The sequence below is a fragment of the Rhinatrema bivittatum genome, chromosome 6 (assembly GCF_901001135.1).
Source record: "Rhinatrema bivittatum chromosome 6, aRhiBiv1.1, whole genome shotgun sequence".
Taxonomy (NCBI): Eukaryota; Metazoa; Chordata; class Amphibia; order Gymnophiona; family Rhinatrematidae; genus Rhinatrema; species Rhinatrema bivittatum.
In genome coordinates, this window is record NC_042620.1 from 22628850 (window position 1) to 22645504 (window position 16655).

Here is a 16655-nt window from a genome sequence, read left to right on the forward strand (position 1 = left end):
CTGAAAATCGGGTGAACAATTTTGGAAAAGCTGATTTCTGTGTAGAAACCACTGTTGTACCTGCAGAAGACTTTTGAAAATGACTCTCCCTATGTGGCTGATGAAACTTTATTTTCTTTCCCCAGAAACGATCAAATTGAGCGAGCAATCTCGCTGACTGATTTAGGGTTATTTTTGTTGCAAATAAGTCTGGCTACTTTATATGTTCAAGGACTGAACCAAACACCATTTTATTCTTTTTATAGTGCTGCCTGGAATAAGTGACGGTGATGCAGCTTTAAGATGTGATAGTACAAGAGTCTTATCACATGCTTTAATCATGCAGGTTTTCAATAGGGAACAGAAGTAAAGAATGTTATAAAGGAAAGATCCTGGGAACAGGAGGTATCCAAAAGATACAAAAAGGCTTTGCCCTACAGTGAATGTGTATCATCCTCTACGGAAGGGAGATTTTGAAAACATAATGCATGGATATCTGAGGTCTAGAGAAAGCCATGGAAGAGGAAAAATAAAAAAAACCATGAGAACGGAAATTTTATAAAGGATAGAAAAAGAGATACCAAGTGACAGCCCGGCTTTCCCCGGTGAGATCATGGCATTTTGATTAACTGAATTCTGAAGCCTCACAGCTAAAAGGCGGGGAGGAAATATCTTTTTCATATCAGATACAAAAACAATGTTTTCTTCTCCTCTTGGCTATGACGACTCATCGTGCATTCAGCCGCGGCAGGAAGAAAATTAGAACAAAAAGGGCATCCCTATAAAGTAGGAATCTGCAATACCATCTGTGCCCCCACCAGGATCAAAACATGTTCCTGCCTCTGCCTTTAATTTATGAATGGTTTTCATTTCAAAACCATTTACAGGCGACACTTTGCCTTCTGGCCATCTTTTCTTTGCATGCCATGTTTCCCCGTTAAATCACGTTGGATTGAGACACTGATTCTGTTTGCCATCTAGAGAAGAAGTTGAGTACAGTGGCATCTCTTAATAACGCAGTCTTACTTAGTAACTATAATAGTTACCCACAGAACAACGCTTAATACTCAGTGGAGTTTTTATCTGCTCTACATTCACTCCAACCTGATAATTATTAATTAAGGACCAATCTAGTAAAGACAGAGAGAAGGCAAATGATAATAAAGGAAGCTTGTCTAGGCCTGTCTACTCTGCCCTTTAAAAGCAGTGGCCATTTGGTCAGCTCATTTTTCTGCCTGCAAAGGAAGCCGAGCAGCAGAAGCCGTACAGAGAAAATAATCCACATGTGCAGGAATCATCTTTCCCTTCTACAGTTAAAAATTTGCATCGCGCCATGTGGTATGGTACTTATCACATGCGTTAAGATGTTTTACAACGTCATAACACATTTTGAAGAATGATGCGGTCTGTTTGGTATTTCATGAAAACAAATTACCCAAAATGAAGTCACATGAAGACCAAACATATGAAACTCTCTCATGCAAATTCATTCAGGTTGTCCTGGAAACCAGGATCATCAAGGCCAGAGTTGAGAACCAGAGTAGTACTAAACTAATGTTTACTTGTCTGAGATTAATGTATAGTATTCCACTCCATTTCATTTAGACATTTTTTGGAATCATTTTTATCCTGCAATTGACTCTTTATTTAATATGTAGTTCATTGCTTCCAAAACACCTCACAAAATGGTAAATAATAGCAATAAAGGGCTCAGTAATTCAACATGAAGATGGTCAGAAGTAAATTTGCTTTCTTGAGGCACCTACCTAATGATGAATATGTGGTAGTGCCTGGATTCATGTTGGCCTCTGCAATGGATTCACAGCTGTTCTCTGACAAGTGCCCCTTTATAGTCACTGGGGCTATACTTGGGTGTCTCAGGGCAGCTTTCAATGGAGCTAAATGATTATACTGGACGGAGGAGAGGCATCCAACAAAGCCAACGGAGTTTGCTTTCAAAACTTCTGAGTCCAGTCCGAAATTATCTGCAGAACAAAAACAAAACCCCAAGAGATTTCACCATTTAAGGACATAAGAACAGCCAAGCTGGGTCAGACCAATGGTACAAGTGGCCCAGCATCCAGTCTCGGATGGTAGCACCAGGACCACTAGTAACACCCAACAGATATACACCAGACTTCATCTAAGCACTCCCTATCCATATATCACAGTGTGAAACAACATGGCTTCCACCCAAACCCCCAATATCTGGTGGTGGGGGGGGGGGGGGAGAGGGGGGAGAGGAAGCAGGGAAGGGAAGGCTGTTGAAGTAAAGAAAAGGGGTGTGGATGGAAAAAAATGTTCTGCCATTTCATTTTGTGTTCTGTTTAATTCATTCTTTTCCATTTGTTTCATTTCTTTTCTCTTTTTTTTAGCATGCACTAAAATGAAAAACTAGAATACGACAAAATTGGTTTTCTTGAGTGATTTATGCTTGGAAATGACACAAAACCAACAACAAAGATCGCCTTTGTTTCCAGGTTGTTTTCAAGTAACAGCAAATCCCTAGTAAAGACATGACTTAGCCTTTCCTATGTGTGGAGATGGAAAATCTGCCACGTTCTGTTCACTGACACCGCTTTCATTCGGTTGAATAACTCTTGCGCAAAGATAGTTTAGGGAATCAATAGTTCAGACTGGTCAACCCAGAAACCTTCCAGGTGCATAAAAGTATTCAAAATGGATAATACAGGGTTAATGAAAAGATCTGGACTGAGATCTCAATAGCATCACCAGAAGGAAGCTTTGTGAGATTTTCCTTATAGGAGATGTGAAAACGAGAACGTAGATGAATATAAATTAGTAGCAGCAGCTAGCATCGCTTGGATCAAACCCAAGGCTTTGGTATCAGTTATTTTCAACAAGGGCAACTGCAGATCACAAGCTCTGATTTCAAAAGTGAGCGCAGTACATACCCGAACAAGCAGCTTGATCTGGGCGCACTTAGCCATCACTCGCACGGATATTGTTTGCTATGTGCAGTACCTACGTTCTAACAGATTCATGCACTGATAAAATGGTGACCTTCGTCAAAGTTAAATGCACAAACAGCAAAGAGAAGTGTGCAAGCTAGCCAACTGCTTAAGACATTTTTTTGGCTGACTTTTGAAAGCTGAGCTCCATTTATTGTGAAAATGGATAGTAAGTCATGAATAACAGGCAAAATCAATTTATCACCAAAAGCATTGCTGGACATTCAGGCCGAAGAAAGGTGAACTGGGGTGGAGAAGGGTCGAGGTAGCCTCATGCTGCTCTTACTTTTACTTTCCTATTTATTGTTTGCATTTACAATTGCATTTGCTATTCTTTTTTTTTTTTTTAATTTTGCTGCTGTTCCTTTCTTGATTTAATCTGTTTCTCAGTTTCTAATTGTTTGGACTGTAACCGAGAGGTATAAATAAATAACGAAATAAACCGATGTTTACGGGTGCTGTGCGACCAAACACAGTGATGCACTTACAAAGCAGTGCTTCCCAAATCCCGGCAGGGCAAGTCACCCGAAGGTTTCTGGCGAGCCAGGATGCCTGAATCTTCTCGGTCATGTCAAGTGCCTGCAGGTTTTCCAAGCTTCCCTTGTATTTTATTCCTGTTGAACTTTCTCTATTCTCTTCCAGTAATTTGCTGTTAGAGAGAGCCTTGCATTGCCTACAGTCTTAACTGGAAGAGGACACAACAAGGGCTGAAATCCAAGTGCTTGGGGGAGGGACCCTGGCACTTGGATTTTAGGAGGGCAATGCGTAAAGGCCTTTCCTGGAGCTGGTAAAGCAGGGAAGAGCTGTTTAAAGATTGCCCGCTCTTTACGAAGGTAAAATTGTGCACACTGCCGAACGACGTGCGCGCGCTTTAACAGCGCCCCGCACGTGCATTCCCAGAGCAGGGTGAGATCAGGTGAGGCAGCAACATGCAGAAGGGCCATGTAATAAGGGCCGCTAATGCAGGTTTCGACTTCTATTTTAGCGCGCATGTTTCTGGCCTAAGCTAATTCTGGTACGTAACAGGGGTTTAAACCCCTAAAAAAAAAATGCGCGCCAAGACAGGAATAAAAACCAGCACTAAGATCAGTGCAGGGCATTAGCTGTTTCCCAGCAATGCAGGGAGGTGCGTTACACATTTTCTCTCAATGCTGGTTATTTAACTCCTGGGTCAGAGCAGGAGTAAAGCTTTACTCACATTTCTGGTGGCCACGTTAAACTATTGCTGTGTCCAGTGTGGCTGGGCTGGGGATTTGAACGCAGGCAGGCAGGAAATTCAAAGGAGAGGAAAGGTTCGCTAAACCCTCCTTTTCTGGCAGCAAAGCCTGCCTGAGTTAGTTCCCTGCCCGCGCCCCCACATTAGGGGCTTAGATGAAGGGTTGCTGGGTTTGTGGCAGCGCCAGCAGGGGAGGAGGGGGGGGGGGGGTGTGTGACCAGCTTGAAAGGGAATGCTCCCAGAGGATATGAGGGCAATCAGCCTCGGTAGGGCATGGTGAATGCCCGCCAGCAGCAGAGCCCCCTCAGGCTAGCACGGCGTGCACTCATCGCTTCGGCGATGGATGGAGCGGTGGGATGGTAGCTGCGTTACCACTTGAGCGCGCCGGGTCTTTTATGGACCACGGATGCTTGATGTCAGGCTTAGGCAGCCGACCCAGCGCACTGGGGGGGGGAGTTTACAAGGCAGAGAGCAGCAGGGGCAGATTGTAGGGAAATATCAGCCCGGGGGATTTTTTGGAAAATAGGCCCAGGAGTTACATGCCCGACGCCCTTGTGTGCAGCACATGTTCAACAGCTCCCCCAAAGCATGGCAAGCCGACCCTTGAGAGGACCATCGTGTGACCTGGAGCCAAAATATCGCTCAGGGAAATTCCAGAATTTTACCTAAATAACTGAGAAGCAGAGCACACCGTAGCCCAGGGAGGAGCAAACTAAACGGCAGTCCCCCTTCATCCATTCGTCTGGGTGGCCCCCGTGCCCCTCACAAGTCTGGTTACCACAGTAAATGACAGCAAAAAAAAAACAACAGACCCAAGTGGTCCATCCAGTTTGCCCAGCAAGTTTTTGTTTGTTTTATTTCTTTTAGGGCAATAACTGCAGGTCCATGCAGGTTACCTCTTTTTTTTTTTTCTGTCCTTTAGCTACTATGGATCCCTCTGTGTTTATCCCGCGCCCTTTTGAACTTCATCATCTTTTCTGGGATGGCATTGCATGCATCCACCCTCCTTGGAGAAATATTTCCTAACTTGTTCTTATCCCCTCAAAGTTTCATATCGTGACCCTAGTTCTACAGATTTCTTTCCATTGGGAAAAGGTGTTATTCTTGTGCATCATTAATGCCTTTCAGGAATTTAAAAGTCTGCATCTTATCTCCCCTATCTCTCCGGTCCTCCAGGGAATACATATCCAGGTCCTTCAGTCTCACTTCGTATCACTTTTGACGCAGACCCCTCACTATTTTGGTTGCCTTTCTCTGGGCTGCTTCCACTCTATTTCTATCTCTTTTGCTATACGGTCTCTCTCATGTATATATTTATATATATGTAACCTGGATTCCTGAGCTGGTGTTAAAGTCTTTTGCTAACCAACCAGTTCTTGAACAAGTTGCATGCAAGACTGTGCCTAAGTCATGATGCCCAAAGCCAGTCTCGCATGCAAGGTCATTTTGGTCACACTCCTTCCAACTTCAAGCACGTACCACCTTACTCTTGTTTTAAAACAGTTGTTAAAGCAATTTTCTGCATTAACACTGATTTTTCAGTTTAATTCATATTTTAGCATGCTCTTTTCATTTAGTGCTTTTTAAACTCCTGTTTGATTGATATCCCATTAGGTTACTGCATCTAATGGCGACCCTTGTTTTTAATGTGCGCGTTAAGTAAAACCTGTGTTATATTTAATTCCAGTTTTAGCGTGGGTTTTGTTACATCAGTCCCATAGTTTGGGATATTCAAATGTGTGCACATTGTTTTGAGCAGAAAAAATATCCGCTGGAAACGTAGGTGCAGGTTTCTGCGCAGACTTTTCCAGGGTCCGTAATCAAAACAAAACCAGACCACTGCTGCAAAGCCTGGACTAAGAGCCGGGGAAGACAGGCTTTATTAAAACAGGGGGAAATTACAAATGAAGACTCATGGGGCAAGGATCACAGCCCTGGGTCTGGCTGAGCTGGAATAAAAAAAAAAAGGCAGAGAAGGAATACCGGGCTAAAAAAATATAAAAATAAAGCAAGCAAGAAAAAAAGTGCTACGGTTATCTACCGAGAACAAATATAATTCAGGACGTGAAATTAATTAAATCATGCTTCTTAGTTAGACAGATATGGACATTTCGGGGGTCCTCTACAATCTGGGTCTCAGCATGGACTTCCCTTTCTTCCATCCCAGACTCCTCTTGGCCTCACCTTCAGCGCTCCCCTCAGGTAAAGCAGGTGAACTGCCACCAAGAGCGGGGGAGGCTGAAACCTACCCCAGGGGGACAACCAGAGGAGGGCTGTGGGCTGCCACATAGAGCAGAGATAGACGGATGTCTGCAGCCCCCCATTTTACAGCTCCAGGGTACCCCTCTAAACCCCCAAACCACTGGCGCTAAAGCAGGGAAAACATCCCGCCAGAAATACAAGAAAATTCTTGACTCAGCTTGAAACCAAGAGGGAAAATTAAAGCACATCAATATATTAAGAAAAGTATTCCTAAGGACAATGAACAATAATTATTAAGAATGAAAAAGGCAGAGAGACAACAATAATAATAGTGTGCAATTGTCTACGCAATCTCTCTGTGGGACCGAGCAATGATTCCCACAGGCCTGGAGACAAGACTAGTCTGACTCCGGCCTTTCCTAAAACAGTATATCTTTATTACAGTTTCACACATGCACAACAGTAAACTGTCTTCCCTTCAGAACAGTGCACTCTGTTTACTTACAGTTCAGTACTGCTTCCCTCAGTACTCACAGTTCAGCTTCGTCTCAGCTCAGTGTTTGGTTACATTACGGGAGCTGCCTTCCTCCTGGAGACCTGTGTCTGGTCTGGTTATGCCCACCTGGATCCCAGCTATTATTCCCCAGTCTCTGGTTACCCCTCTGAGCTCCACCTGCCCCATAGGATCCCACCCACAGAGCATACTTCCTTAGTGGATTTAAGGTGGACCAGGCATCTATCCTGGTCCTGCAGAGGTAAATAGGGGAACACTTGGGACATCGCTTCACATCCTCCCAAATACTAATGGGAGGCGGACTAGCCATGACTGGCTAGAAACCAAAATTCAGTCTGACTCAAACCCAAATTAATCACCTTTAGTGTGGTATCAGGTATAGCCAGCTGGATTGCTGGGGACCAGATAATAATTGATTTGGTAATTTACAAGACACAGTTCAGTTTGCTCAGTATCATTTCCACTGAATGCTTGAAAGTATAATATGGAAAGCTTACTGTCCCCGCAAATCTCCACTCTTCCTGAGTGCCGCAATGACTGCTGGCTTTTCCCTGTAGTGTATAATCCCAGTAATAAACCCACAGCAGGTAGAATTTATGCAATCAAAACAGTGATTTTCGTGTGTAAATGGACTTTTGAAAATTGATACATGTAACTCCTTTGATAATTGACACCATAGGGCTGCATTTTCAAAAGGTTTTATGCACATAAATAGACTTTTGAAAATTGCTCTGATATATGTTTATTTTATTTATTTATTTTTCATTTTTATATACCGATGTTCCTGCATAGAATACATATCGCACCGGTTTACAGGGAACTGAATACATTGGAACAAGGTTGAAAATGAACTTACAGTGAACAAGTGAACTGCAATTCAAAACATGATTAGCTAAAATAAAGTACAATTCAAAACATATTTACAGTGGGATTGGTGGGCCAGCGTCTATAAAGCTCGATATGCTAGTTAAATGTGTGTTACTGCGTTGAAAATTCACTCCACAGTACCCAGGGTAACTCACCACATTGTGACGGCCGCTCCTCTTGGATGTTCTGAAATGGCGCTCTTCTGCGCTCAACTGCCTGCAGGCAAGAGCTCTCTGGCTTCTCTCCTGCCTGGCTGGATGTAGCAGGGCTAGAGCATCTAGCCTTAGGAGCTTTTCCTCTTTCTCCGTATTCAGTGCTTCTCTGGACTCCTACTTCTTCCTTCACACCTGTCTTTCCTAAAACCTCACAGCAATGCTCCCCACTGAGGTGCTTGTCTTCGGGGATATCCTCCACCAGGGCGGCTCCTCTGGACCTCTTTCTCCCCCTCCATAGGCTGGAACGTGGACTGTCCTAGGCTACTCTGGAGTGTTTTTTACACATCAAAATCAGTGCCCTAAATAACCTCCTATGCAAGACATAGGACATCCATGCTCCATGGCGTCAGTTCCAGGGAGTCCGACTTATTTGGCTTGCTGTCTCCTGGTTTAGAGTTCATGCAGACACTCCGGCTGCCTGCGCAGCCTCTGTGACTCGCTGGTTCAGGGAATGAGGATCTCATTGGCTCTCAGCACATCACAACGTTGCTGACTTGCTTGCCAGCTGTTCCCTATGGCCCTATGAACTCAATCAAGGTCACTTCTGAGTTACCAGTTGACAATGACAGATGGCATTCAAAGCCTCACTGCTTCAGGCCCAGTCCTCTGACCGTGCCGTGACCTGAGCCACAACTTGGAAATCGAGGGACATGCCTGTCCCCTGCCCTGTCCCTTAGGAACGTCCCCTCTCCTTTGATTACGCTGCTGGCTGAGAGTTGCCTTACCCCATCGAAACTCTAGAAACCTGGATGAACTCGTGTGAGCAGGAACACCCGTTTGGACCCTTGTCATGCACCTAAAAATTATCCAAATAGTCCATAGCTTTCAGTGGTCGGGGCGGTAAACGGGCACAGATCCTTCATCTTCTAAACATGGCCGTTAAGAATATTGTTCTTTTCTTCTTTAACCCGCTCCCCCCAGCTACACCCTCCCCCCCCACCCTCCCAAAGATCCTAAACCAAGCACAGCACGGCTTATAAGAATAATAATGATGTCTGTGATGGGCCCTCTCCAACAGTTAATGGTCCAGTCCGAGCCAAAGGCCCAGGGCTTTGCCTAAAGCATTCGTTTTGTTCCCCTCTCCCCCCAAAAAAACAGTGAGGGCTACCAGAATCCCTGCTTGATTAAATAATCTGTCGTTAGGGAAGCAATAAAAGATGTTACAGTAGCACTGCAGCCAGCGCCGTGTGGGACTGATAGGGGTTTGTGTGCGGGAGTCCCAGTCATTCGTATTATTGAACTTTTAGTGGCTTAAGTAAAGAAGAAATAAAAACAGCAAAAGATAATAAAGGAAAAGTCGAGGTAATAATGTTCATATGCTAGCACTGAAAGGTAACAAGCGATGCTAAAGACTCTATCTCTTAATAGCTATTTTTTTTTATTTTGTATATAAACTTCTTCACTGGTGACCATGAACACATGGGGAGGGCAATTTTCAAAGGCATCTAACTTGGGTAAAACTGCCAGCTTGACAAATAAAGATAAAAGTGCACATGGGATCATTACAGCAAGTACTTTGAGCCACGGGCAAAAGAAGCATTCCATGTTTAGGCCGGGAAGGAAAACAAACAGGTGAATTTTCAAAGGAGTAAATGTAACATACTATCGTAGCAATTTTCAAAAGTCGTTTACCCGTGTTAAGTGCGCTTAAAGCAGGTAAACCTATTGACAGCTCAATGGTATATAGTGTAGTGATTTTTTAAATCCCACTTAAAGGATAAAGTGCACTTACACATGTAAAACCCAATTTTAGACATGTAAATGCTTTTGAAAATCAAGACCATTTAATGTGCATGCATTTGATTTTTAGGTGTATGAGCATGAGCACTATTTTGTCCCACCCTCCTCCATAAGTACACTGACACTTTTAATTTTCATATGCAGTGTTACTATCAACATTTGCATAAAGTGTGCACTCTGAAACTGCCTGCATAGTTTGCAGTGTTGCACACTGTTTGAATATTGGCCCTGCCATGCTTCACCAGGGTCATTTTCACTAGCTTGCAGAGAGCTAACGTTTGCGTGCGCATAGTAGTAGACACACACTTTAGCCTGAATTTTCAAAGCAGACCGATATGTATAAGTCCGTTTTGGAAATGAGCTGGTACACACCCCATGCAGCATGCCATAAGCACATGCCCGCATACATGCTTGGCAGCAGGTGCAGATATGGACGAGTAGATTTACATGCACACTTTTGAAAACTAAAAGGACGCACGCAAATGCTATCCCCACCCCAACTCGAATATAGTATGCATAAAAGTATGCATGGAATACCTTCTATGTGTAGTTTCGAGCATACAATCCCTGGGCAATTTTCAAAAGCCCATCGCCTGCATAAAACCACATTTTATGCATGTAAATGCTTTTGAAAATTCAGCCCTAAAAATGTTTATCTGAGAGTGATTATTTTGGTCGTTTTTTAAAAGAAGCCCCATTACTCATTACCTTCAAATAAATCCTCTGTATCAGTTTACAGAAAATGCAATTATCTCACCATTGTTTCTCAAACAGCTTTCCTGAGACAAGCAGATGAGTTTCTGTAAGACTTTAAACTCACAGGGTAATTTAATATGGGTTACCAGCCTTAGAACCAGAGATTTCTAATTCCTTAATGAATGCTTGGCTGCCTAAGCACATTTAATATTCTGACTTATCATTACTGATGATCTCAGAAACAGAAAATGATATTAGGAGCTTTGATTGCTGGGTTTGGGTTAGGTTAAAAGAGGTTTGCTCCCTTTCCTCTGCAGTGTGTTCTTGCTTTCTTGACAGGTTATCTACTGACCTTGAAAGAGCCGGCAAGGTCAATGACCACATGTCCCTGACATTGACTCTAAATATGCAGTCCTGGCCGAGTGTGTAAAAGGGATGAGGGCAGGGGATACTGGGGACAATGCGTCTGCCAGCTAACTAACCAGAAGAGAACCGATCTATCCAGCAAATTATGGATAAAACAGAGGGACAGGAAAATAAAATAAGAACTGATTTTAATGCAATGGCCCGCTGTTGGCATGGTTTTATATCATTTTAATTTACTTCTTTGTATTCTGCATTCTGCTAACAATTCCTAATATTGGCAGTAAGCTTTATGTCATTCTGGTGATAACACAGCATGAGGTCAATATTCAAAGGCATTTATCCAGATATCTTTTGGGTTCTGTTTCAACGTGATCTGGCAACCTGTATCTGGAAAAACGGGTGGCTGCCGCCCCAACAGATGTCAAATCCGATGGAGGAGCGGGCGCCACCGGTAACAGGGTGATCAGGCTCCCCCCTCCCCCAGCCACGGTTCCCCCATTATCCTGCACAGCACCACAGCCCCCTCGACGTCTCAGGTGAGGGGGGGAGAGGTGTGAGCAGCAGCAAGGTTCCAAGGTAGCACCTCCCTACCTGCAGCCCCCACCCCCAGCCCCACCCAACATGGCGCCTCTAGCCTGGCTGGAGCACTGCATGCTGGGACTACCCAGCAGCGCAGGCAGCCGTGTGCTGACGTCAGCGCTGGCCTGGAACACTGGCGATTAGCTTGCGGGGGAGGGGGGGGGGGGGCAGATCGGGAGATTTAAACACCGGCGGGTGCCGGTTGCCTCCGTCTGTGGGATCACCGCTGGCCTGCCAGCTGCACCTGTCCCACCATCCCCCTCCCCCCCCTGCTTCCCAGAAGCTGCGTGCCATCCCCTTTTGCATTCGTTTAGTGAATGATTGTGTTAGATGATTACTGGGGGGCTGACATGGGCTGGCGCGGTGCCAATTGCTGCCTGCTCTATAGCCACAGAGTACAAGCTGGAGTTGCAGCTCAGCAGTATCCGGGCAAGGCCTTACGAGCCACAGCAGGCATTGGTAGAGTTTCTGCCTTGTTTGGGGCCCATCACACGCAGTGCGGTTGGTGACCGGGACCGTGAGGGCAGCCAGTTCAAAGCCCATTGGCCGGCATGGGGCCTCCTCAGGGGGGAGTGGTGGGAGGGGGTGGGAAGGTGTCCATAGGTTGAGACTCAGCACCTGAGCTTGTTTGGTTGTTATTATTATGGTTATTGTTAATAGGCCTGCGGCCATACTTATTCCAAACTGAATTTTGGTCTCTGCCATTTGAATTGATTGTGGATCTATTTAAGTGTTTTGACAAAGATCGACAGAGACCTGGGCCAGCCTTAGTCCTCAGCGCCTCCCTTACTTTATTAGCGGAGGGTTTATATGGCTCACTTTAGCTGGAGAAGTAAGCCATTTTCTATTTTTTTTTTTTTTTGTTATCACTGACCTCCTTATATAAATGAGGCTTTCATGTTGCCAGGATATGACTCCTCTAACACTTTAGGCTCAGTTCTCCTGGACTTACTTATTAAAATAATATTTTAGACAATCATTTCCTGTACTATAGAAACAGAATGCCTAGCTTAAGAACTGTCTCTCTCTTTCGCGCTCTCTCTCTCTCTATATATATATATTTATACAGTATTTGTAGGTTTAACACTTATATCAGGGATGTGCATGGCCAAAAATTTCTTTTCTGTTTTTGGTTTTAATTTTTCATGGTGTTTTTTGCATTTCGTTTTTGGGTCTTTTATTTTCTAAATTTGATTCATTTTTGGCAAAGTATCGCAGGTAGCGTGCAATATTTGAAAATAGTGTTCAAAGTGCGGGCAACTTTCCGACAACTCCGCACGGCCCCATATACGTGTGTATACGGCGTTGTGGAGATCTGCTACAGTATTGTATAATGTGCGTGTATCAGGCACCATCAGATTATACAAAATACATATGCCTACCCCCTAACATACGCGCAAATATCTGCAATGTATTGAAAGCATGGGCTTTTCCTATCTATTTTAACATATGCACGCATATTTTATGCGCAGTAAAAATTGTGGCTTGCTCATGTGAGACCCTGTTTACGCACGGAAGCCTGTATATTTTAAAACAGGCGCGCGGAATTGAAATCACCAGTTTGCCGAAACCTCCACCAGTACATCCAGTCCTTCTCCAGGGTCATCGAGCCCCCTCCTAGTTCTTCACTCTGAACTCCCCAACAACTTGTAAACCACAGATGAGTCTGATATCAATTGTGCAAGATAATTAGCAGGTGGAAAATTAAGCAAAAACATGCTAAATGTACACACGTAGTAACTTGTGCGCGCAGCTCTTGACTCCACCCCAGAGCACCCCTACACTGCACCTTACATGTGAGACTGAAAATACACGAGTAATTTTGATGTTTATAAAATAGTGTGTACACGAGTACAAGCTACTTACATGATTATGCTCATTTTACACGTGTAAATCTTTTGAAAATTCACCCCATTTGCAATCAGTGCATGCTACATAGATATATGTATTTTCTAAATGTATTTTGGATGACATTTTTAAACTGTCTGGATCATTTCATAGATCACACTTTGCACCAGTTCCCAAAGGAAACATATGTGTGCATTTTCTCTTTGATACTTGCCACGGGGATCACAAGTAGGGGCAGTCACTTGCATCTGCTTTTTTTTTTTTTTTGCAGGTAGAAAATGCCATCTGTGCAGGCCCTTTTCCATCCTGGAGCAAACATCCCCTCGGGAACGTTTCCTCTCGGAGTGGCTCAAAGTCCCCTTGTTGCTCGGCCACACGCAAACATTTCGCTACATGGAGGGAGGGCGCTGCACACGGGGGAAAACCCCTTTCCCGGGTATCGTTACAACATGTGCTGCAACATTTATAATAATTTCACTGTTGAATTAGCAAGATTTTTGAAAACCTTACCTGTGACTTTCCCTAAGGCAAGCGATTTGATAGCTTTGAATTCAACATCTAGGGAGAAGTTGTATTTTACTTTGGGAAACTGGTCGATCTGAAAGAATAGGGGAAAAAAAAAAAGCAAGTAAATTATATTACAAGTCATGAGCGCCCGTGGCCGAAATATAGAACAGCTGAGTTTTCGCTTGGAGTAAAGGGAGTTCTCTCTTTCTGTCCTAAAAAGGTTCCCCCTACGATATTTTGCAGGCAAAGCACTTGGGAGAGAGTGAGGAGAGATAAAAGAGAGTGAGATGGAGGAGAGGGAGAGACATGAGAAAAAAGTGAGGACAAAGATAAAATGTTGCTGAGACTGCTGGACAAGGAAGAGAAGACGAGAAGAAAGCAGGTAGAACAGAAAAAAGGAGCGAGAAAAAACTGGGCAAGATGAATGCTCAGAAGAGATCATAGATCATATGGCATTGGAAGAAGGACGAACAGGGTAAAATCTTTTCAGTTTAGATACGTCGTGTGAAGCATTTCTCCCATAGGCACAGAATGGGATAAAAGCTTTGGTAACTCAGGCCCTTAAACTAGATCGTCTGCATGCAATTACATTGTTTATTGGAAGTGTAAGACCAATGCACTGAAACACGGAAACATCTGCAAAGTTGGCTTCTTGTGCTAAAATTGCTATTTGCAGGCATTCAATAGGAGGCCACACACACTGATGGCCCAAAGGGAAGGTCATTTTAGAATACTATACCTGTTACGGGCAGAAATTCATGCTCATTTTCAAAGCAGTTTTATGCAGATGCTAGACTTCTCTAGTTCGTGCACAAGTTACAGGCGGAGAGGTTACACCTGCTCTTAGCAGTGCACAATCTCGGAATGCAAACTTAAGTAAGGACTTTTGAAAAATGAAAACTCCGCTTGTAAATCCAGTCCTCGCCCCCAACCCCCCCCCTCCTCCCCAGGAGTTTGAGGCGTTTAAGTGGCTTTGGAAATTACCCCCTTTAATGTAAATTATGAAAGCCGGGCACGCGCCGAAACTGGGAGACGGGAGTGCGTGTAGGACATGCGTGTGCCCGTCCGATTTTAAAAGCCAGCCGCATGGGCGCGCGGGCGCGCGCAAGTCCTGATGCATCGGTTATATCTCGCATCAGGAAAAGATGGGGCAGAACGTGGGCGGGGCAAGGGCATTCCGGGGCAGGGAAAGAAGTTGCCTACGTGCCCGGGTGCGCCCAGGGTGTGTTTGAGCAGAGATTTACAGTAGCTACGGAGGAGGTGTAAATCTTGATAAAACTCTTTCCAGGTATCTCGGAAGTGTTTGAGGGGAGGGGGTTAACCAGGGGGACTGTAGGCTAAAGAACCAGAGGCGTGACTGCGAGCCTGTTTTATAAGATTCCCTCGCTTGCGCGGCTCAAAACTGACATTACGCTGCTGAGCGCGCACACTTGTAAAATTAGGTGCTCACCAGGGCTATTTTATATCGTGTGCATAAGTGTGCTCAGGATATAAAATTGCCGTGCATTTGGTCATGCGTCCACACACATGCACATATGTGCACCCGTTTGAAAGTTACCATCTCACTTATTAACTTTCAAGTCGGCGCGCGAGCGCAGTTTGCGCCTGTGCATCGGCCTGCGCCCAGGGACGCGGCTATTTTAAAACCTGCGCACATTTGTGCACGCAAGTTATAAAATAGGCTGGCTAACTGCTCATGTGCACCTAATTCAGGAGGGCTCAAACCATTCCTACAGCCCATCCCCTCAGCCAGTCCCTAATGAATATGTATGAGAAATATTCGCATACACAGGAGGTAGTGCATGCAAATACATCTCATGCATATTCATTAGGAATATCCTGAAAACCCGACTGGCTGGGCAGACACATAGGGCTGGTTGGAGCACCCCAGGCCTCATCTTAAGTGGACGTGGAAATCTCGCTTCTATCGTATAAGTCGGAGGATTTTAAAATGGGCGCGCGTCCACGCTATTTCCAGTAAACCCCTTAGAAACGGCTTGATCGTTTTATTTTGTAGCTTACACGACCTCCGCAGCAGAAGTAAAGTTACGCAGCAGGGGACCTCGGCGCGCACCGGGGCGTGTAAGTATTTACGCGCGCATCTCTCGGCCACGCTCTGAAATGCCTACCCCCCGCCCAGGCCCCGCCCCTTTCTGAAACTTCTGAGATCTGCGTGCCGCTGCATCACGCGCACGTGTGGGCGATTTTTTTTTTTTTTTTTAAATACGGTCAGCGCGCACAAGCCTGACTTCTTCGTGCGTCCCCTACGTTCGGGGTGTGCTGGGTTTTAAAAATTCACCTTTCAGCGTGCATGCCAGAGCTTTTTCACAAATAACCTATGCTCACCAAAAAATAGCTTTCTTTTGCAAGTCTGATCACAATTTTAATGCTCCTGAGTAGATCAAGATGTAAAAAAAAACATGCAGAGCAGCTGAACACCTTGCAAGTGAGATTTCATAAAAATGTAACTACGCCGCACTGAGGTGAAGTTAAAAGTTTTTGCAATAAAGTTTATGGACATTTAATTCTCAGATCCAAAACAGAGCATACAAAGGCAAATAGCACACACTCTGCTGCACACTTTAGTACTTTAATGTCCAAGTGCGTAATAACTGTTAAGTGGCACCACACCACTCTAGTTAGCTACTGTGTATGTCCTGTGCCTAGAGGACAAAATTATTACGCATGAATGGTAATAAGAGAACACTGCTTGGAGACATGCCGGCAACGTTAACTTTAAAAGAAATCGTTCGGGTGGGAGTCTCTAGGGTTACACACATAACTGCTTCAAGATGAAAACCGCCACCATTTTATTAGTGATGTGCATTCCTTAGGGATCTTCGTTTTCAGTTTTTATTTTACTTTTCCTGGAATTTCTCAGTGTTTATTATAATAATTGAAGAGAGAAAATCAGTGGAAAAAAGGAGTTATCATTTTCTCGTTGATTTTCTCCT

General features: G+C 44.4%; 1 protein-coding gene across 1 annotated transcript in view; it reads right to left on the bottom strand.

Annotated features, from left to right (window-relative positions):
- The window catches only part of CNTNAP5 (contactin associated protein like 5), a 690244-nt gene that overhangs the window by 16525 nt on the left and 657064 nt on the right, over positions 1-16655 (bottom strand). Inside the window, exons 20-21 of the mRNA XM_029605214.1 lie at positions 13705-13792; positions 1746-1964 (exon numbers count right to left, since the gene is read on the bottom strand). Of these exons, the coding sequence (XP_029461074.1) occupies positions 1746-1964; positions 13705-13792 (307 nt within the window). The remainder of the gene's footprint in view (positions 1-1745; positions 1965-13704; positions 13793-16655) is intronic.